The sequence below is a fragment of the Mus musculus genome, chromosome 7 (assembly GCF_000001635.26).
Source record: "Mus musculus strain C57BL/6J chromosome 7, GRCm38.p6 C57BL/6J".
Lineage (NCBI taxonomy): Eukaryota > Metazoa > Chordata > Mammalia > Rodentia > Muridae > Mus > Mus musculus.
Window position 1 is genome coordinate 135,590,642 of NC_000073.6, and position 22,205 is coordinate 135,612,846.

At 47.1% G+C, this 22,205-nt stretch overlaps 1 protein-coding gene across 5 annotated transcripts in view; it reads left to right on the top strand.

The window, feature by feature from the left end:
- Ptpre (protein tyrosine phosphatase, receptor type, E) overlaps positions 1–22,205 on the top strand; it is a 148,471-nt gene that overhangs the window by 52,818 nt on the left and 73,448 nt on the right. Inside the window, exons 1-2 of one of the 5 annotated variants that reach the window (NM_001316680.1) lie at positions 2,840–2,898; positions 10,824–10,846. The exons of 2 other annotated variants lie outside the window; for them this stretch is intronic. In NM_001316680.1, the coding sequence (NP_001303609.1) occupies positions 2,890–2,898; positions 10,824–10,846 (32 nt within the window). In that variant the 5' untranslated portion in view covers positions 2,840–2,889. Of the gene's footprint in view, positions 1–2,839; positions 2,899–10,823; positions 10,847–15,186; positions 15,243–22,205 lie in introns of those variants that run through there. 2 more of the 5 variants (NM_011212.3, NM_001316679.1) reach the window with 2 other exon arrangements.

Consider the following 22,205-nt stretch of genomic DNA (forward strand, 5'->3'; position numbering starts at 1 on the left):
GGTAGATTGAGTACTTAGAGGATGGTGGCCATGACAAATTCCCATCTAGTTCTGTGATGCATTTAGACACCATACCCCATTTCCCATAGGGATGCATTGTAAGACCTCCTAGCAAATACTCGAACGCTAGGATAATCGCCACGACCCACAAGTACTATGGGTTTTGCTCTTATGCATCCACATCTATGATGAGGCTCACTTTTTAATTGGGCATAATAAGAGATTTACCACCATAGCTAATAATAAAATGTAACAATTCCAACAACATACTGTGATAAAAATACCAGTTTCACTGTGGAATCTGATCATTAAAATAAGGGTCAATCCACAAAGGGAAGTAGCTACTAAGTAGCCAATGAGTGTCTATTGCACACAGCAGAGATAGCCTGGGCAAAGATGTTGATTCAAGCCCCTGGTAGGATAGCAAGAGATTTCCTAACTCTCAGAAGGGCAAGGCATTTAAAATGTATGGAGTCTTTTATTTCTGGAAATTTCTATATGCTGTTAGTCAACCACAGTTCACTAACTGATACCTCAGAGAGCAAAACTACTGATACAGAAACACTGTGCCTGTCAGTGTGGCTCATGGGGAGACTCTCAAGTACGGCAAATGTGTAGTAGATAAAGGCCGGTTCTAATATAGTGCCCCCAGCTTTGTAGTGGCTCAAGATCCCAGCCAGGCAATGCTCATTCAAACCAGGTAAGTTTCTGTGGGTGGCCAGAGAAATGTGTCCATTAGCACTCTCTGATAACACTCAACCATCCTCAGGCATAGCACTGGACTTCATGCAGTTGCTCAAATTCAACTTTCAGAATTTCATCTTTTTTTGGAGACCCAGCTAGGGCTCTAGGCCTCAGCAGATTCTGCAGAGGATTTTCCTTGAATTCGGTCTTGAGTCTTTGATGAGTTGGGGGTGACTTGGGGGTGGCACTTGTTTGTTTTCTTTGGGGGTGCCACTGGTAGATGGCTTCTTAAGGATGTGGTGGCATTTGACCACAGAGCATTGTGGGGAGGGAAGTGACACGGCCAGAGCCCTTCCTCTGACTGCTGGGTACTGACCACTTCCCCTGGCTCTTCCTGGAAAGGAGTTCTCCCAACACAGTCTGTCTCTCAGGAAGTGGTTCCTGGCCAGCCCCAGAGGTCTGGTAGGGTCTTTCTAAGGTGGGGGTATTTTGCAGAGCAGTAGCATCACACCCCTTTAGTCCCAGTACTTGGGAAGCAGAGGCAGGCTAGTCTCTGAGTTCGAATCCAGCCTGGTCTACAGAATGAGTTCCAGGACAGCCAAGGCTAAGCAGAGAAACCCTGTCTCAAACAAATAAAACAAAACAACAAAGAAGATTGGGGACTTGGCATGTATCCTGGGCTGGGTGTGGATTCTGGCTAGTTCTCTTATCCCAGCAAGTCACCTCAGACTTGTCCAGAGGATCAGGTAGAATACTGGATAAAAGTGGTACGCCCAGCGTTTTGACATCTGTGCAGGGCATTTCGGGAGAACTGCACAGACGAGCTCCTCAAATACACTGCATGCGTTCACAGTTCTCCCTGGCAGCATGAAGGCCCCAAGCTACTGGGACACACCCGATAGAATTCTAGATCGTTCTAGTAAATGTGCTTTGGTTTGGTATCTGGCCTTGCCCATGCCACTTGTGGGCATAAGCACTCTGTTTCCCATCTCTGGGCCTCACCCCCCTCAGATCCTGAATTCACCCCCACAATCCTGTCTTGTTGGGTTGTCAGGGTAAAGCTGCCTCCGTGACCTCAGGTACAGAGACTGTGGAGCAGTCAGGCCTCTGCTCTGGGCCCCAGCCTTCCCTGTGTCTGTGGGCAAGACAGGTTCTTGATGCTCCATCCTTGTTCCCTCGGACTATGGACCATAGAAGGACTCCTAGACTCGTGGGAGGCAAACGAAAGCCAGGCACACAGCAGCCCAGCTCTGCCCGACCTCTGACGTCTTTGCTTTCTGCCAAGGCCTAGAACCACCAGCTGTTTATCCAGCAGCTCATGCACACGTGAGATGATTTTCTGGCTTAAAGGAGACGAGTTTCTTTGAAATTATGGCTGTACCGCCTGCCCAGGGAAGAGGGCAGCTGATCTTTCTGGTGGTGGAAGCAGAATTCAGTAAAAACTCTTCGCTTGCATTGCAGCGTATTGTTCCGGCGTGGAGCAGGGCATACTTTTGTCATAATGCAGTTTTTGTTGTCGATGAATATGGCAGTGTTCTTTTCTGTGGAGGAGGAGGAGGAAGGATTCCTGCTGAGTTCACAGAACTTTCTCAGTCGGCTTTGGAGTGTAGGTGCATGTCCTGTGCAACACCCATCAAGGCTGGGGATGCATTTGCTCACAGCCCCGTGTTTTGTAAATGCTCTGGAAACGTATGTTTCATTAGGCACTGTTTAAGCAGAGAGACACAGCTTTTCCTCCAAACGATGCGGCTGAAGCTCACTGTGCCTTCCTTCAGCTCCTTCTCTCCCTCTCTTACTGTGAGGCTCGGTTCTGTGAATTTTAGAATGGACTAGTTCCATGGCTTGAGTCAAACAGTTGTTGGAAGATCACTGCACCAAAATATTTGAGGGTGCTCTTGCTAAATGATTACTTGATTGGCAGATCTTCCTCTTAAGTGGTTTCATCATTGTCAAAATGTTTCTCAGAAATGTCTTACAAACTGCTTTAGGAAAGTTCAGGTTACCGTCCCCTTTTCTTATAACATGAATGTCTTATCTCAGCCCCTGAGTAATATCCCTGCACATCAATAAGAATGCTGTAGGCCACGCAGGTCCCTGTGCCTCTGAGGCAGGAGCCTGCCAGGTGCAAGGGAACGTAGGTCCTGTGCGTCACTGTCATCTCCCACCCTCGACCTGGCACCATCTAGTGTTCAATGCCACACAAGAATGACATCTGTAAGTGTCTCTTTTAGACTTAAGACCATGAGGGTCTGTGGGTGGTTTCTGTTGTTGTTGTTGTTGTTGTTGTTGTTGTTGTTGTTTTTTAACTTCTCAATCCTTACCAGTTGGCCTGTCACTATCACACAGCAGGCATCCAGTATTTGTTAAATACTGGCCTAGCCATTTTATCCATTTAGTCTTCAGGGTGCTCTGAGCTACTAGTATGCACTCAGAAACACTTAGACACTAAAAGAGATTCTGGCGGTTGCAGGTTCTTCTCAGAGACCCAAACCAACCGAAACTTCTGTGTCAGCGAATGACTGACTCTCATTCTTGTCAACTGTAAAGTGTGGCTCACACACACACACCCCATACAGGGTGGCTGCTATGATGACAAAGATGGCTTTCTCTTTATTCACTGTCTTACAGCCAGATGCAGCTAGGGAGATACTGTTGAAAAACAAAACCACAGAGAGAGAAAGAGTTAAAGAGATAAGAATGCCAAGAGTGGGGGGTCCAGGAAGTCTGGAGGACACAGATGAGATCCAGAGAGGGGAAGAGAGGAGTCTGACAGGTCCTGGTGACATCGCACAGCGTGAGGACATCCAGACCTGCTGCTGTACTCTGAGAGCAGGGTTGTCTTCCCTGTGAGTGGAGGCCTATTGAGGCCCTCACTGTGACATCTTCCTTCCCTGGGAGGGTCTAGATTCTGATAAGGACCTACACATTATACTCTTCTTATCTGCCCCAATTCATCACTTAGGGAAGACAATCAGTTTAGTTTAGGGTGGCCACTGGGGCCTGGATGTACTCTATTCTGCCCAGTCTGCAGCTTGGTTTTAGAGAAACGCCTAAGCGTGAGACCACTCTTTAAGGTTGTAAGGGAAGCAGAAGCCATGGACAGTTCTCCCAGGCCAAGTGCCATCTCACCAGTTTCACTAGGAGAAGTCTAGCTCTTTGAGTCCTTTATAAAGCACCTCTCCATGTGCATGTGTCCCAGGCAACAAGCTGAAGAGCCCACTTCAGTTGACTGATTCCTAGTGTGTCTATGAATGTTGAAGTGTCTTGGGGTCATTTTCATCCCACACAGCAGTAGAAAGTAGCAGAGAGAAGATTGCATTGTAGATGATGTTTTTATTGGGGTAAAGATGTTGGGGACTGTAGGGCAGAAAACCGGAGCCTGCAAGCTGTCAATGGAGAGACGAGTGTGGGAAGGGCCTTGGCTAGCACAACCATGGGAGATGCCTGAGCTCTGCGCTGCTTCCCACTCTTAAATGGCATCAGGGGTAAAGGGAGAGATGGGAACTAACATCCAGGAAGCAAGACGTCTATGGGCAGCTGCAAGGGGCGGGGCTTGGGATGTAGGGGACTGAGGCCCTCTTTAATGGAGTGTGGTTGGTGAAGCAGGCTTGGTCAGAGGTGTGTCACTCAAACCTAGGAGTAGGGGAAAGGGACAAATTGACAAATGACTCCGTTGTGGAAGGGAGTGGTGGGTATCCAGTGAAGCTGCGTGGGTCAGCCCAAGGACCCATGGGGGTTCTGTATGAGAAGTGTTTGCTTGTCTGCGGCTGCAGAGAAAATGGGGCCATTGTTTGTAAAGTTGGTGTTATAGTTTTTTGTTTTCTTGTTGTTGTTGGTTTTTTTTTAATTCTGAAACGGTCTTTAGTCTTTGGATGCTATCTAAGAGTGCAGGGACAGGTTTGTTTTCTCTGCTAATTAAAAATTAAAAGGCAGGAAAGAAGTGTCCCTGAGGATCTTGGGAGCCATCATATACTCCCTGGGAAATGAGGGTCCCCTCTTGGGGGTTCTTAGTCTCATTAATAACAGAAGTTGAGAATCCTAGAAGCTAGAGGACAAAGAACAGATTCAAATGGAAGCTCAGGGACAATTTATTGGCCTTTAAAAGGAAAAGTCCAGGGCTAGCAAGCTGTAAATCTTGCAGTTGCTGGAAAAGAGGAGAACAGGGGAGGAGAAAAGACTTACAGCTTGGGGGAGAGTGTCAGGCCAGCCACCTGCAGACAAAGGTGCCCCAGAGAAGGAGCTTTAAAAAAGAATCAAGGAAATCCGAAGCCTTAGGGAGTTAGGAAGCATACTTGGGCTCTGGCCAGCATCCAAACGAAAAAGAAACAGTTACACCTTTCAGAGTCAGACCTCAGCAAGACCAACAGACCTAGCCACTCATAGAGACTGCCATAGAGAATAGGAATTATGGGAAGGAGAAGTGCATGGTCGGGGAAGGTAGGGGAAGCCACCTTTTCTGGCCTGCCCCACGGCATTAACCCTTAAGGGAGGAGACAGGGGCATGTCTCCACCTAGAGGAGGCTTCCATTCTTTACACAGTGGGCTGGCAGAGTTGGGGGGGGGGTGCACCTTCTGAGAAAAAAACACACGTAAGCTTCACTGGTCCTGTCTTCCTAAGTCACACTTGCATCATGATGCTTGGAATCTCCCTGCAGGACCCAGAGCTCAGCTCTGCATTATCAGAAGTAAAAATTGTGGGTTTGAGAGGTGATGGGGTTGGTCCATGAAGCTGTGCCTTAGCTGTGTGTGTTGTGGTCAGAAGGCAACTCCCTAGGTGAGCAACCGCATAGGTGAGCTTGGGGCATGAGCAAGCACTGACAGACAGGGAGAGGGTCCTTCTCTTTCTAATGACCTCATACAGCCAGTTCTGTCCAGGACGAGCCCAAAGAGGCAGCAAAGTCTGTAAACCAGCTCTGGAGCCACTGCCCTGCTCAGCGGTGGGACCCTTTGTAGCAAATGACTCTGTGTTCGGACCTCAGTTTCTCTGTCTGCAGAGCAGCTCTTGTAATGGATTCCTCCTGAGAGTCCTGAGAGGCTGAAGTGGCCCTTGTTGGGATGCCTCTCTAAGAAGCTTGACAAAGCTGTTCAAGGACAGGAGCCCACAAGGAAGCAGCTCCTGGGGGTGGGGGGGAGAGATAAAAATGGGAAAAAAACAACAACCAACAACCACACAGGTCCAAGTCGTGACAGTGACTGCCGCTGTATCACTACCGGGAAAGTCTGTGTGCCCTGCACCAAGAAATGAGCGAATCATTGGCATTCACCTGAAGCTGAGAGCATCGGTGCCTCTGAAGAGAATAGAACTGAACTGCCTTGCTCCTGAATTCCAGGGCAATCACAACACTGTGGACAGATGTAGCAATATGGAAAACACCGGGCCTGTGCTTACAAACAAGGGTTCCCCTAGCTTACTAATATGCAGAGGGGGCACCCCACAGTGCTCCGTTAGAGAAGTGCCACATGTACTTGGGTGGAGAGCAAGCAGGTGTCTTGCCTGGGCATAATTGCTAGAAATTTTCCAGCATTTGCAAAGTGTGCTTGCTAGTCTGTTTGGGTTGACAAATGGATAGTGAGATGGTGTTACCTTGGTGACACCGTTGCAAAGGTTCACCTCCTTGTCTGGGCAGCTGGAACCTGTGAGGTAGGCAGGGGAGCCATCTCACCACACTCCTTTGTGCGGGGAGACTTCGCTCCTCTACATTCAGCTTCTCTTCCCTGCTCTTCCGTGCATCGGAAGATGGAGAAGTAGCAGCTCTGCTGGTATCTACAAGGTAAACAAGAAAACTGTGAGACTTGGCAGTGTGAGATCTGTGCAATCTGCAGCCTCGATGATTAGGAAACATGACACGCTCTCGGCACTCCACAGCCCCTGCCAGCAAAGTGTGGCTGTCTGATGGAATGCAGGCAAGCCCTAGGCATGGCTGGGGCACCGCCATCCCCCTATTGCCTGCCTGCGGTTCTCTTGATAGGACCTTGGTTTCTATTCTATTTCTAGCAGTGCCCTGCTGTTTAGCCAGTCTGTACATTCATGGCAATAGTGATTAGGTTTGAGGGTTGCTACGACTGACAGTGAATAGCAATTCTTACTCCCCGAGTGGTCTTGAATCATTGACCACTGCCTTCTGGGAAAACCGGAATCTCAAGAGAAGGCAGCCAGAATGCAGCCAGAATGGAGGAACTTGGCCAGTCTGATTATTCACAGTAAGATTTGTTCAAGGCCAAGGTCCCTGGTATTTCCCCACATAGAGTTCTCTGTGCCTTTTGCTATATGGAATCTCCAACTGTCATAAAAATGTTCACATTTCAGATATGAAAAATGTGCGCAAGAGTTTTAAAATAAAAACGCAAGCGCTTCCTCAATTTTTAAAATCTTATCACCCATTCAAAAGAAAAGTCTGTAGCTAGATAAGCTGCAGGCAGCCAAACGCTGCCCACAGGATTGCCCGAGCTGCACGTGGGCCACTGGTGTACGGAAAGACACTTTGCTTTTGTCTGAGTTCAGAATGATTGGCTAGCTCTGGCCACCTCAACAGCAACTGTAACTTTATCCTCAGCCAGAGTGGTTCCGTGGACTTCGAACACTACCCTCGATTGTCTTTTCTATGAAGCTTGGCTGCACAGTAACTCCATTGCTGGGTCCTTCTATCTTGGGAACCATCAGGGCTAAGCCTAGCTGCTGGTCACTTCCTTTGGGAGCGCTTTTCCTGGGCCTGACCTTGCCTGACCTTAGGCTTTCCTCAGGGTGGATTTCCCCTTTTCTGATGCTGACACCACCCTCTTTCCCAGGGTAAGCCAGGCTTCCTCCCTCCCTGTTCTGAATGGATGTGACGCTGCACTCAGGCACCAGCAACCCCAGCTCTTCTTCTGGAGCAGATCAGTTCAGACCACTCTAAAAAGACTTATCCCTCCCCAGATGAGGGATGTGGCCTGTCTGGCTCTTTCCAGGGATTTCTAGACTAAAGAGGACAGTGGAACTGGGAGGAATTTGGAGGAATAAATCTGCCTGTAACAGAATGTCATTCCGGGCTGTGGCAAGCAGCACCCTGAACACTAGGAACTTAGAGAGGGAAGGCAGTGGTGCCCTAAAGAAATTACAGCTTTGCTTTGCTAGGGGACAGAGCTCCCACCCAAAACTATGAGCACGCAAGGCCAGGGGAGTCAGCCAAGAGTAGCAGGCTGGAGGAGCCTCCTATTCCCCCACATCCTCACACCACAGGCAGCAGGGTCCCCATCTTTAGGGAACACCCCCCTCCTTGCCTCATAAGCTAGCTGTGAGGTGTGAAGGGGAGGAAACAACAGAAGCTGTCCCCCAGCTCCGTCCTCCCTCCTCCCTCCTTCCCCTTTTTGGAGGATGCTGGCTTTCAAGATAAGAGCAGGAAGCTTCTAGATTGTGGAAGGATGTTGAACAAACTGCCCACATCAACGGCCACCTCAACCCTCAGGTTTTAAATGTTTCATGTGCCGTTTTAGAAGTTTTGCTCAGCGAAATGAGGACTGTCTACAAGGCCTCGGGCTAAAGGAAGTGTATAGTTGGCAAACGTTTATTTTAGAGCCTGGGTTTTTTTTGGGGGGAGGGCATGGTTTTGTTGTAGTCCTGCTTTAGAGAAATAGATAGCTATTCAATCATGCATGAAACACAGACCGAGAGTGCTCAGCCCATTGAGCTATCTGAAGTTCTGGGGAGTCAAACTCTGTTTTAAAAACAAACAAACAAACAAACAAACAAAACCATGTTACTTCAAAGTTCACTTTTGAGTTATCATTTGTGTTTGATTGTTTATCTAGCTATTGACCAAACAGCCTATGCTTCTACACCAAACTAGCTTTTTCCTTTGTGGTTTTAATCTGATTTGACCCAGCCTTGTGCCTCCAGCTGTAGTCCTGTCCCAGAAGCCTCTGTGTATTACTGGACTTCATTTCATATTGGAACAAGTCAGCATAGCATTGGAAGATAGTTTTGAGCTTTCTTATCAATTTCCCTGGGAATGTGGAGACAGTGTCCACCTCAGCTTTCCTCATTGCTTGCCTCCTCGCAACACTCCTGCAAGCATCGTCTCTGGGTATTTTAGGGTGAAACAAAGGGGTGAAGTTTTGTAATAAACTGTTCTACAAAGAACAGTTTACCTATCCACATTAACCATTTTCTGCCCAGCACTCCGCCTCTGCCTTGCACTTGGGCATTATGTTATGTGGGGCCTTGTGGCATGCTGGGAACCCTTTGCAACTCTATGTGACTCAATATGCTGCCTCTTCATTATTTTTGATTCCTTCGCTAGGGAATGACACAGTGTCAGATGTTACAAATAGATCATGAATGCTGTTGGTTTGTTGTTAATAAATGAACTGTGATGCTGGGACTGTTGGTTTCCCTAAGTATAGAATTACTATTGTTCCCGCATCAGCTTTTTGTTAGCCTGTGTAACACTGTTGATATTCTTGGGCTCTTTGTCCTATGAGCTAAGTGCATGTCTTAGCGATAGGGGCTTTTTATTCCATAGGATTCTCTACATAGACCATTATACCACCTCAGACGTATGCTTTATACATCTCTTCTTTAGTTCATATGTCTTGTATTTTTTTTCTCGCTTTATTCCATTGGCTAAGATTCCCAGAGCTAATGACCAAAGCAGATATCCTTTATGCCATTAGAAGTTTGAGTATAAAATTTCCCAAGCGGATTTAACAGTTCTTAGTTGCCTGAATTAGTTTTCTGCTTCTGTGACTTTAAGACGATCACATGAGTTCACTTCTAAATTTGTAACTATATAATAATTTATAATAACTTGTTATAATTTGTACTGCAGAGACATTGTTAAATTTGTTTTAAAGTAACCAGCCTTGCCAGGACTCTCATCACAAGCAATCTGGTAAAAGGCAGCGTGGAGTGAGCCAGCTATTTTAAAATAGAGACAACTGAAAACTGATCCTACCCTTTAGCTGTGTAAGTGAGTAATCACAACCCAGCCAGATCTCCATCCGCAGGCAGATGAAAGTCTGATAAGCCTCATGTGAGGTTGCCTGCAAAACCAACAGGAACACAGAGCTGTATCCATCAGCTGACGGATGGATAAACAGACTGTGGGGGGGGTGAAATATTTGTTAGTAAAAGCAAGTGAGGTACTAGAGCATTCTATGGGATGGATAGGACTTGGGAAAATTGTTCTCAATGAAAGAATCTCATTGCAAAATGCCATATATGCTATAAGTCTATTTCTACAAAATGCCAGGATAGGGAAATCTACAGAAAGTAGCTGAGTGGTTGTCACGGGCCAGAGAGAGGCCAGAGTGGTGGACAATGAACTCATGAGTGTATATTTTCTTTTTGGATGATGAAAATGATCTTATATTAGATGTGTGAGTCTTTTTTTTTTATTAATTTTATTTCAGTGTGTATAGAGTGCTTTGCCTGCATGGTATGCCTGTGTGCCACATGTGTGCAGAACGTGAGGAAAACGGAAGATGATATATCCCTTGGAGCTAGAGTTACAGAGGGTTGGAAATCATGCTGGTGCTGGGAATCAAACCCTAGCACTCTGCAAGAGCAGCAAGCTCCTAGCCGAGCCATCTCTCTCGCCTCTAACATGAGATTTTAATGAGGTTACTAAATTCTTGAATATACTAAAAACCAATAAATTGTACATTCGGAGTGGGCAAATCTTACATATATAAATTATATCTTAATAATTCTTTTTAATGGGAAGAACACACAGCTTAAGCTAGGTGACGATCAGAGGCGACCCCAGGGGTGTAGAGTGGAAAGGTGCCTCTACCTTGAAAGACCATCTCCAGGGAAGGTATGGGGACTGCTTCGGGTGGGACCTTTACACCCCTCACTAGGGACAGCAACCGATTGAAGTCAGGCCCTTAAGGGCTGGGTGTCAAACACTTCAGACCCTGGGGAGCCACATTCCACCCTCAATTGGCTTCCAGGGAGCACAAGAAAGTTTGGTGCAGGTCATAGATGTTGAAAGCCAATGCATGTAGCAAAAAGAAACTACCATCAAGACTAAGCAAGCTCCTGAAGACCCTGTGAAGAGTGTCAGCCACCAGCACTGTTGGAAATTGGAGACCCAAGTGAGAGAGACCAACAGTGTCACCAGAAAACTAATGTTCTTTTGTTTTCTTTCTTTCTCTTTCAGACTATAGCCCTCATTTCCCCTTGGTGAGTACATAATTTTCTAAAAATTGTTTCTAATGTCTGATTGGTTAGCTTAAGATGCCTGGGATTTAATTGTTCTGTAAGGTTTATCCTGTTGAGAAACAGGCCATATGGTCAGAGGGTGACATGCAAATTTAGTGCCTTAACTTACTCAATGTCTCACATCACACTTCTCGTTATTATTATTTTTTCCCTGGCATTTGAAATGTAGCTCAGCCACTCGATGTCCTGAGATGCATTGCTGTGGGCAGTTCCCACGTGCTTTCCTTTCTCTGTCCTGTTTCTTTTACAACCTTATCTCAGTGGCACACATTCAACACCCATTAGGGTGCATAGCACAGCGGCACATGGCGGCCTGATGGGCGTTTCTTCTCATAAGTGGAGCTACTGCCCTGGGGGAAACGGGTGAGGAGGTGTTTTTCTGAATGACATTTCTGAAAGATGCATCAATGTCATGGAATTTTGTGTTGTACACCGACAGGGGCTAGGTAACAGCCAAATTCTACTTCTCTGATGCCTGTAAGAAAATACATTAAAGACTTTAAACATCATGACCCACATCTTGTTTTGTCTTGTTTCAGGCAAGCTCTCACTACGTTGCCAGAGCTGGCCTCAAACTCAAGGTCCTTTTGCTTTGACATCCTTAGAGATGAGATTCCAGGCCTATACTGCCACCATCCCCTTCATAGCCTTTTTCAAAAACATTTAAATCAACTTAATGATGTTCCCCTTTTCAGAAGAAAGGGAGAGAGGGGTGTCTAAGAGTTTTGTTGTTTTGCTTTCTTGCTTACTTGCTTGTTGAGGCCGTAGGTCTGACTGGCCTAAAACTCACTGTGTAGACTAGGCTGGCCTCAACTTCATGTGATCTTACTGCTTCTGCCTCCTAAGTATTGAGGTTCAGGGCACACTCCACTAAACCCCACAGAATCTGAGTTTAGAAATGGCTGCAGTGTGGTCACAAGAGGAACACAAAATGCTCAGCTGATAATACTGCCCTTAATGGGCGTCACCAGAGTGCAAAGTAGGAAGTTCCATTTCCGAATGCACGGCCACCTTTGAAATATTTTTACTGTTGGGGCAGCTACCACATGCCTGTAATCCCAGGACTTGGAAGACAGAGCCAAGAAGTCTCGAGTTAAAGGCTAGCCCGGTTTACATGAGACCCTATGTCAAATAACAAAATAAAAGCAAGAACAATAAACTTCTACTGTGTTCCAGACTTTAAGGCTGTTAGATTGGCTGGCCTCCTCTCTGAGGCAAGGGGTCCTTCCTTGGTGTTTCTCCATTGGAACGTAAATGTGTACAGTTGTGCTTGGTTTGATCAGATTGCTCTTTCTCTGTTTTGGCAATGTGGGATGATGATAATCCAGAATTTCTCAAGCTAAGAAAGAATGAAGCCTTCCTTTAGCCTTTCTGAGTTTTATGGTCCTGCTATCTGTTGCATTGTTGTTAGATGTAATTGATTATGAGTGGCATCCAACTCTGCTTGGGTAAATGGGGGCAGTGGGGACAAAGGGGAGGCTCACTGGGATTGTTTGTATGAGATAAAGCTTTAATTGCCAGTCAGCAACTCCTATTGTCCTGGAACAAAAGCCAGAGGTGTTGATGGGTGCATGTTGGCGGGGAATGCACATGAAACGTGACACTGTGGATTTGAGCGGTTTGCTTTTGTTTCTTAAAGTGCCTTCCATGCTGGAGGGAAGTAGTCATAGGTTAGGCCCCATGGATTTGTCTTTTGAAACACAGGAACAGATTCTGGTTGGTTCTAAACATGTGACCTTTGTACTTCTTGGCACTTGGTGCTGGGCTGGCTTGTCCAGAGCCAGCCTTCCTTCCTCCCATTCTAGCATTTCCGAGCCTCTTGGTCCACTGCCCTGATGCCCAGCAATGATCCAGCAGCTGTCCAAACGAGTGATCCTGTGACAACAGCTGCTAACCTGGCCTCAGCTTCTCCTCTCCCAGAGCCCTGTTTAAAACCCAGCAACAGGTCTGGAAGGCCAGACCTCCTGCCCAGCAATGCTAAACTGACTTCTGTGTGTCTTTGTTTCCTGTGTGGATCTGTGATATCCAGGCAGCAGCTCCGATCCTCTTGGCCCTGACTTTTGCCTCAGCATCCATTCTGCTTTAGTCAGTCACTCAGTTCCTGGCTTTAAATATATGGGGCTGGGAGATGGCTCTGTGGTAAAGTGTCTGCTGAGCATGCTTGAGATCCTGAGTTCCAACCCCCAGCACCTACACAAAAAGCCAAGCACAGAAGTGAGTGCCTGCAACTGCGGTACTGATGCTGGCTGGCGTGGGATGGGCAGGGCAGGAGATCCTGAGGGCTAATTGGCCAGCCAGTGTGGGAGAACCCCAGTCAAGTTCCAAGTACAGTGAGAGACCTTGATTCAAAAGGTATGTGGTTGAGGAAGACTTTGGGAATCATTCACTTTGACATGAGGCGTATTTGAGGAGTGGACAGGGTAACCTAGTCTGCCTTCACTGGGACTGTGCTTTCTGGCCCTCAGCAAGATTCTCTGGCCTGTTTGGTTTCCGTTAGCAAACATTTGAAATATAGGCACAGAGATTTAGGATTTCAGTGACTGGTCAACAGAATGATTTCTAACTTCTGCCCTCTGAAACTGGCTTTTGGACGATTTGGGACTTTGGACAGTCTGCTTGGGTAGTGCAGGTAAGCTCCCTGAAACTGGAGACCATCACAAGCCCTCGTCCATGCTTTGTGTGATGGCTGTAAAGAAACCAGGCCAGCAACCCTAGCAAAATAGACACACCAGCCCCAGCAAACCTCTTTTTTTCTGCCCAGCTGTCAAAAGGCTTTCAGTTTACTGGCATCATTCTTGAATTTCCACTAAAAAATAACTATCTTAATATTGGCTTTCTTAAAAAGATTCAAAATTATTCTCTTTTGTTTGGGAAGTCCTTTAAGCAAGAGTCAACCCTTTTAATTTTGCATTTAACAATAAATTTAATAAAGTTCTTGCTATGCAACATGAAGAGTTGAGTTTAATTCCCAACAAATGTATAAACAGCTGGGCATGGAGGTACACACTTGTAATCCCAACACTGGGGAGGCAGAGGCAAGCCCAGTCCCTGGGACTCACGGGTCAGCTGCCCTGGGCAAATTAGTGAGTTTCTGGTTCAATGAGAAAGTGGGTCTCAAAGATATGGCAGAGAACAATAGAGAAAAACATCTGCTGTGGACCTTTGGCCTCTTCACAGGCACACAAACACACACACATACACACACATACACACAGACACATACACACAGACACACACATACACACACACATACACACAGACACATACACACACACACACACACACACACACACACACACACACACACCACAAGCTAACACACAAAAGACAAAACAGTGGACTTGGAGAAGTAGTCCTGTCATGCTTATCTGTGGCCAAAGGTGTTTCATCTGGAGAATGTCACAGTTGAGTGGGTTCCTGTGGTCCAGAATCTAATGCAAAGAAATGGGAGAATAGAATTTATGGAAGACAGATAACTAAGGTTTAAATACATTCTCCAGCCTCGAGGAGCATCTCCACTTTAAAACCTAAAAGTGGCCACAGCCAAGAAGAAGCAAATAACGCTGTAAAGTGATGGTCTCACCCTGGCTCATGGAAACACCAAAGGGATTAAAAACTGAACGAAAGTGCTAATAGCAAACAGCAGCCGGGCGGGCGTTCACCAGTTCACCAGCACAGACCTATGGCTCCGCCCTTCACACTTGCAAAGCTTGTTTCGTTTTCTCCTCTGAGTCAATGCTTTTTCAGTGGTGTTGGTATGAATGACCACTCGAGCAAGACAAATAATCTGATTTTTTCAAATAATAGTTCCTGCCCCTGCTCTTCGAGGTGTTGGCATCCTTAAGTGGAAAGTCACTGGGGTGACTTTAGTAGGCGGAGCAGGAGCTGCAAGCCCTGAATTAGCCTTTGGAATGGCAGGAAGGGGCCAGAGTAAGTCAGCATAGCACAGGAAGAGGTGCACCTCTGGAGGGTGTGTGGCCCAGGCCCTCTGTGAGGCCGTTGCCTGTGCCTGGGCTTTCCCTGAGAGCCTGTGGTCTGCAATGCACTCTGGGAGCTAAGGGTGACTCATGGCCTTCCAGTCTCAAACCCCAGGGAGCTGCCACCTTTTTTCTAGAAGTGCTTCCCAGAGGAGTCTGGTAGGAAGTCTATTGTCACACACAGAGGCAGGCAATCCCCATCAGTCACTCTTTCCACCTGAAGGGAAAAAGGAACTTGGGTTTTCCATATAAACTCCTGTCTCGTCACCGCACCCGAGGCAGACCTTGACATTCATCTCAAAATCCGTTTCGGCTGACAGAGAAGCATGGATTCCCCAGGGCCAGGATGGCTGCCATGCGTCGTCCCGATTGGACAAGAGGTAAAGAGGGGACCCGAGGGGAGCCTTTCTTGCCATTTTTAGATTTCTGTCATGCTTGCTTATAATATTTATCATTTCTAAAGTACCCAAAATTTAGGTTAAAGAATATTATCAAGGCTTTCACTAAATGCAAATTGGCAAGCACCTCTGCTAACTTTGTCCAGCCCTGTGCAGGAAACCTGGGTTTGTCCCAGAGCCAGTTTGGTCCCACAACAGCCCAGCCCAGGCAGACAGCCACGCACTGGGCCCAGCAAGGAGCTGCTGTCTGGGCCTAGAGAGATCTGGAGGGCCATCAGACCACCAGGAATCAAAGGTGAAGTTATTTTTTTCTAGTGACATGGACAATTTCCACCTATTATTTAGTAGGCATTTTATCATCAAGAGTGCCCTCTTAATATCATTCTTTGGGATTTGGAAAGTAATTGGAAATGGCCCACTAAGAGAGGAGGAGGAGCTACCTACCTGAAGCAGGTCATTGGGCCAGGTCTTCACGACCTGTGTCTTTGGTTCGAGAGCCAGCCCCCACCTCCCTTGCCCTGTGAGGTTTTCCTGTCTGTGGAGCTCAAATGGTAAGACAGATGGTGTGAGCAACAACAGGGCATCAGCAGCTGACTGGAGGGTGCCATCATTCACAACGTAGACACGAAGTGTATGAGTCCCATTGTGGGTCTGAGTTACAGGGAGATTTCTCAGACCCACTGACCTCTGAATTAGGAGCAAGGTCAGGTGCTAAATGCAAAGACAGATACATAGCAGGGAACTGACTCTCAATGGCATCTCTACCAACAAGAGTATGTCCCATGGCAGTTGAGACATCGAGCTACAGATTAGACAGCATCTTTGCCAAACCTGCCAATCTGAACCAACTTCTAGAAGCCAGTCTGGTGTGAAGTTCAATAGAAGGTACTTAGAATGCTAGGGGAAGGATCCCCGTGGAATTGCTGAACAAAGAGGCTCCACGTCATGGGTTCTCTACACAGCTTAACAGAAATAGGCCAATGCAGGAGGAAAGACTGGGTTTGGGCTGTTTTGTGGTGAGAGCGAGTCGGTTCTCAGCAACCTTTTAAGAATATGTTGGCGATTCCACATGTTGATCCACAATGAGAAATGGTGCGGATCAATGAGGCAGGGAAGCTTATGCCTGTAAATTCTCTCCAGAATTTGGGAGACTGAGACAGGAGGATTGCTGTGAGGTCAAGGCCGGTCTAGGCTACACCGTGAGATGCTGAGATGTGTGTTTGTTAAAGCTGCCATATCACTGTGTGACTGCTGAAGACCAACATTCTGATGTTGATAGCAATGATTATTTGGAGAGCAGGGCTTGGTCTGTTTCCTGTTTTGCTCAATGATTTAAGTTCCTTATGCCTAAAGCGCAAATTTCATTTATTGTAGGGTGCATCCAATATAGGACACTTGACAGTGTATAAAGCAGGTTCAAATTTATTGTTATGTGTGCCTCATACATGCTTGGAACAGTCTGGGGATACCTTGACACCTCTGCCTTGAAGATTAAAAATCAAAACCAGGGGCTGGAGAAATATACAATGAGAAAGAGCCCTTGCTACTCAAGTGTGAAGACCTGAGCTTAAATTCCCATCTACAGTGTAAAAGGTCAGATAGAGTCACACATCTGTAACCCCAATAACCTCAGGGCTATGCGGGCAGAGACAGGAGGATTCCTACGGTGTGCTGACCGTAGGCTAGTTCCACGTTCAAAGAGGGACTGTCTCAGGGAATAAGGCAGAGAGATAGAACCGGACAACTAAAGGTCTTCTTTGGATTCTGCTCCTACTTTAGACACATCACAGAGAGAGGGAGAGAGAGAGAGACAGAGACAGACAGACAGACAGACAGACAGACAGACCCAAGCAGGCTGAAGAAGTAAGTCATCACCACAGGCAGTAAAATCTGTAGGGGCTAGCAACATGGTAACATTATAGTTTGCATGCCAATGTGTGTGTGTGTGTGTGTGTGTGTGTGTGTGTGTGTGTGTGTGTGTGTGTGTGAAGCAGAGACTATAGGCAGTTATGAGACATCTGACACAGATGCTTGGAACTATCCAGGTCTTCTGTAAGAATGGCATATGCTCTGAACAACTGAGCCCTTTCTCCAGTCCCTATAGATATTACCTTGAATATGAACTATGTGCCATTCCCTATAGCAGACTAATAGACTGATCTTGGCTGAGTTGTTTGAAATCCACTAAAGAAAACCAACAAATCCTTCCAAGTGTCCCTCTAACTGGCTGAGTCCTTTTCTTCCTTAAATGCCAGCCAGCTCTTCTGCCCATCACCCAAGGTGAGGTCATACATGCCGAAAGAAGGGACTCCATCATGAAAAATATTTTAGAGCCCTGCAATCCCACAGAGCACACCGACAAATCAAAGCATTCTATGGGCCGTGCACATGGCTGGCGGGTGGATCATTGTATTTTGGAACAACCTCATGACCATCAAGTTGATCTTGGCTAGCCTTCCCAGAGATTTCCTCATGTTATCTGCTAACCAAACTCAGCCTTCCAATCTCTTTTCACACCCTCGATGGGTTTCCTCCCAGCACAGCCTGTCCACTCCCTTGCCCAATGTTTATCAGTATCTCCTGCAGACTCATAGTTGTATGGTTTTTTTTTTTTTAAAGTTCTCTGGGGAAAGTGGGAGACAACTTAGTCAGTAAGATGCCTGCCATGCAAGCATAAGACCTGAGCTTGTATCCTTGGCACTCACATAAAAAGCTGGGCTTAGTGGCACACACTTATAATCCAAGTACCAGGGATGTGGAGACAGAAGACTCCTGAGCCTCGCTGGCCAGCTGGTCTAGATAAAATGGTGAGCCCCAGGTTCAGTGAGAGACTCGGCCTCAAAAACAGAAAAAACAAGTAAGGGAGACTATCAGCTTCTGGTTTCCACCCATGCCTTCATGTATGCGTGCGTGCGCACACACGCACGCGCACACGTACACATACACGCACAGAGAGAGAGAGAGAGAGAGAGAGAGAAACAAGCGTTAGACCCTAGGTCTGCTTTAGTTTGCAAGGCTAGCGTCTGAGCCCTTGTTTTAGCAAGAATGAACGTGAATTTTGTGCAGGAGTTTAGAGGAGACCTGGATAGGGACAGATGGCAAGCCAGTGGAGACCAGTAACCTAGTGATCTGCTGGTTTTGTTTGAGAAAGGCCAAATGACTTGGGTGTGTTCCTTCACCTGAGTCATTCACATCTTCCTGGTCTGAGACATGAAGGACTGGATAAGGATTTTTACAAAGGTCTCATGGAGACAAAACTTTGTGATAGCTGGATTTGAGCTAACCACAGCGGTCCCCAGCAGATAATGACTGCTGTATATCAACAAGGCTCTGGCCCGTGAGGTTAGTCCTTACTGGGATGGGTTTGCAAATTATTATCTCTGTGATGATAATCTCTGTTTTGACAGCAGCTGTCCTGAGGCTCTCATCTCTGTCCACTTCTATTTGCTCTTAATCTGCTAAAAAAGAAAAAAAAGCCACCGTAGGAAGGTTTTGTTAATGGAAAACTTTTATTTGAAAAGCAGTCAGTTTTCTTCCCATTCTGCTGCTGACGGGCGACAAGAATAAACAAACACTGGGGTTCTGTGAACTTTGACTTTACAGAGTGGCTCTAACACTTATCCAGTGTGCCGGAGGCTCCTTTAATCCCCAGAGATGCAGACCGAGAGGGTGGCTCTCCCCTGCCCTCAGAGCCAGTCTACGGGACCCTTTCCAGGAGCCACAAGGTGCTTCATTTCCCTGGTGGGTGTGGGTGTGGTTCACTGCAAAGACCAGTTAATATGCTTAGAAACCATGGCCACCCCAATATTGCCCGGCCCCACACTTGGGGAGTTTGGCAGAGGTCAGATTGAAAATTGTATGTCTTTGAGATGCTAGAGGTTCGCCGTGCCCACCGTCAGTCCCAGGAATTTCTAGTTCACAAACCTATTTTGGCTTCCTTCCAATATGAAGCCAGCTCTGACATTCCCTTATGCTGTTTCCTGTTGTGGGCGGATTGATTTAATTTTTAATGAGTGATTCACTGTCCGTGGCTGTGTGTTTTCCTCCTGTTGAGCTGAGTATTAAGTCATGTTTCCTTTAAAACATTATTTTTGATATCAACCGAGCAATGTGGTGCTCAGCTGTGGAGACAAAGGGACCCAGCTATGTCCCAGAAGGGATGGCATTTAACCTGCCCTGGGAAATGACAGTTGTGTGCTGTGCTGTTCTCCCAAGAGGAGACTGCCTATTAAACAGCCAGAGTGTTTCTTTTATCATAGTACAGAGCTCTGTAATTTTAAGAAGAGTTTTCAGGTTTTTTAGTGTTAATCTTGAGCCCCTTGGAAAGTCTCGTGCTAGGCATCCCTGTTGGAAAGCCTGCCTGGAACATGAGCTGCCCCATTGTTGTGTCTTCCCTCATGTCTGTTACTCACTCCACGCAGCTTCTGTCTGCTCAGCCAGGTCATGACCAAAAAAACCAGTATGAGAAATACACTGATCCCCCAGAGCAGCTCCTCCTCTTTGGTCCCCTCTCTTGCCAAACTCACCAAGTGCCTCTCCTATAGGAGGTATCAAAATGAGGACCACCCTGGCCTTATGAGGAGACTCTCCTCGATGGCCTGAGCATTAAGCCGGGGGCCTGCTGGATAAGTGGTCCCGGCTTTCCCCTATAACCAACTCAGTGAGACCCCAGTATCATATTTTACAGTGAAACCTGTGCACTTGGGAATCCAGGAGGGTGAAAAATGCAGCCAACAAACGGCTCACAGAGGCAGCAGCAAGGTGAGCAGGGTGAGTGGCCTGCTAGGTGTGGGAGGTCATGATTCAAAAGTGGCAGTTTTAAGAATGAGGGCTAATGAGATGACTCAGCAGGTAAAGGCACTTGCCTCAAACCTGATGACAGGAGTTCGGTCCTGTGTGATTAAAGGAGGGAACCAACTCCTTCAACTTGTTCGTCCTCTGACCTACACACACACACACACACACATACACACACACATACACACACACACACACACACACACACACACACACACACACCACAGGCACATACTATGCACATACACACTACACACTCACTACAAACACACATATGCACACTTGCACTACATACACACATAAGCACACACACATACACACACACACACACATAGACATGCACACACACTAACTGTTAATAAGAATCCCAGAGTAAATGTTTTTAATAAGACAGTTGAAGAGATACGACAACCATACTTCAGGGGAAGCGGGGCTCCAGAAAGCAGTCTTGCTACAAGTGAAGACTCCTAAAACTACAGCAGCTGAGAGTGTCCTGCTTTGAAAATGAGCTGCTTTTTGTTTATTTGGTAAGGTAGACTGAAACTAGGGCCTAACATACCCTAGGCAAGAGTTCTGTCCTTGAGCCCCACCCCCTCCACTCCCCTCCCTCCAATATACCAATCTCTTCTTAACCTGACATCTTGAGCCGGGGCTCAGGAGGTGCTGGTGCAGACCAGAGGAGACAGGTGGCCGTGCCTGGCTCTCCAGGGCCCACTGGAGCCCAGGAGAAACAAGGATACACTGAGAGGGGTTGGGGGAGAGAGCTGGAGCAACAGCCTTCCTCCTATTCCTATTCCCATTCCCTCTTGGGTTTTGGATGCTGATCTACCTGTATCGAAGTCTCAAGAACCTCATTGGAAATCCAGATGCCTCGTCAGGAAACCAAACCCCAAGTTGGAAACCCAAGGTCCTCCTCAAAAGCCTAGGAACCAACTGCGTCTAGATCTGTACCACAAGCCCAAGAGACGATTAGAAAACCAGCCAGCACGGGCAGGCAGTCCTCTTCCACAGCCCAAACCCCTGGTCAGAGAGCCATGGCTCCGTTCCAGGCGTTCGTAACAGTCATGTGGACAGCAGCCTCCATCTTTCACCCAAGAGTGCTGACCTCCTGAAACCTCTTAGGGTTTAGAAATGAGACTTGTCTTATTTTAGTTGGGTTCTAGAGCACTTTCTGGATGTGTCTGCCATGCATACAGCTGTGTCCTTGCGATTTATTTTAATATTTTAGTTGGAAAGCCAGTAACCATGAGAATTAAAGGAATAAACAACCTGCTGCTAGTTTTGGTGAAAAACAGAGTCTTACAGGAGGGGGGGTCTTAAGACACTGGGGGTGATTGTCTGACGTCCTCAGACCAACAGTCAGAGGTCTCCCTCCTTGAAGTCCGTTGCTGAAAGAGAACAAGATACCACAGCGAGGGAGAAGGAAAACCCAGGACGGACACTGGCCCACTGACACAGAACCAGCAGTCTGGCTGAAGGCAGGACTTAGTTTCCTATTTCCCGTTTCCTACTCGATCTACATTTTCTATATGTGACTCATAACTTAAATCATGCTTGGTCGGATCACAGCGCCGGGCAGGGGAACATCTATTTTATCCCATCCGACTGTGCCTCGAGGCCGCGAGGGACATCACTGGTGAATGAACCTATTGTCTTGGAGTCCCCAGGACTTGCCCAGCACCTAGCAGATCTGAGAAAGCTTGGAAACTAATCTGTGACTCTGTGAACAAATGAGCAGACGGGCACGGGGAGAGTGGGTTCTTTACTCAGCTCAGGGCAGCACTCACGGTGAACGAGCCAGACGCATCAAATTCGGGGTCACTTGATCAAAGGGCACGGAAGAAAAGCTCCTTTCTTCTCTCGTGCATCCGCTTTGGACTGGTCCTAGTCAGTGGTGCTTACTTCTCTCTAATATCATGCTCCCTCAGGCGGCAGGGTACTCTCGGGCCTTGGACTTGGCCGGAGGAGGGTGGCCACACAGCCTTCACTTTCCTGTGCCTGAGCCCTGTCTTCTGCAGGGCAGTTAGGGGGAAGGGCAGACAGTAGCAGATGAACCACGGGGAGTGTGGCAGAATGTGGACATGGTGTGAATCACGACACCAAGATCATGGGATGTCTGCCACAGCCCATTTTACCTGCAAAACACAA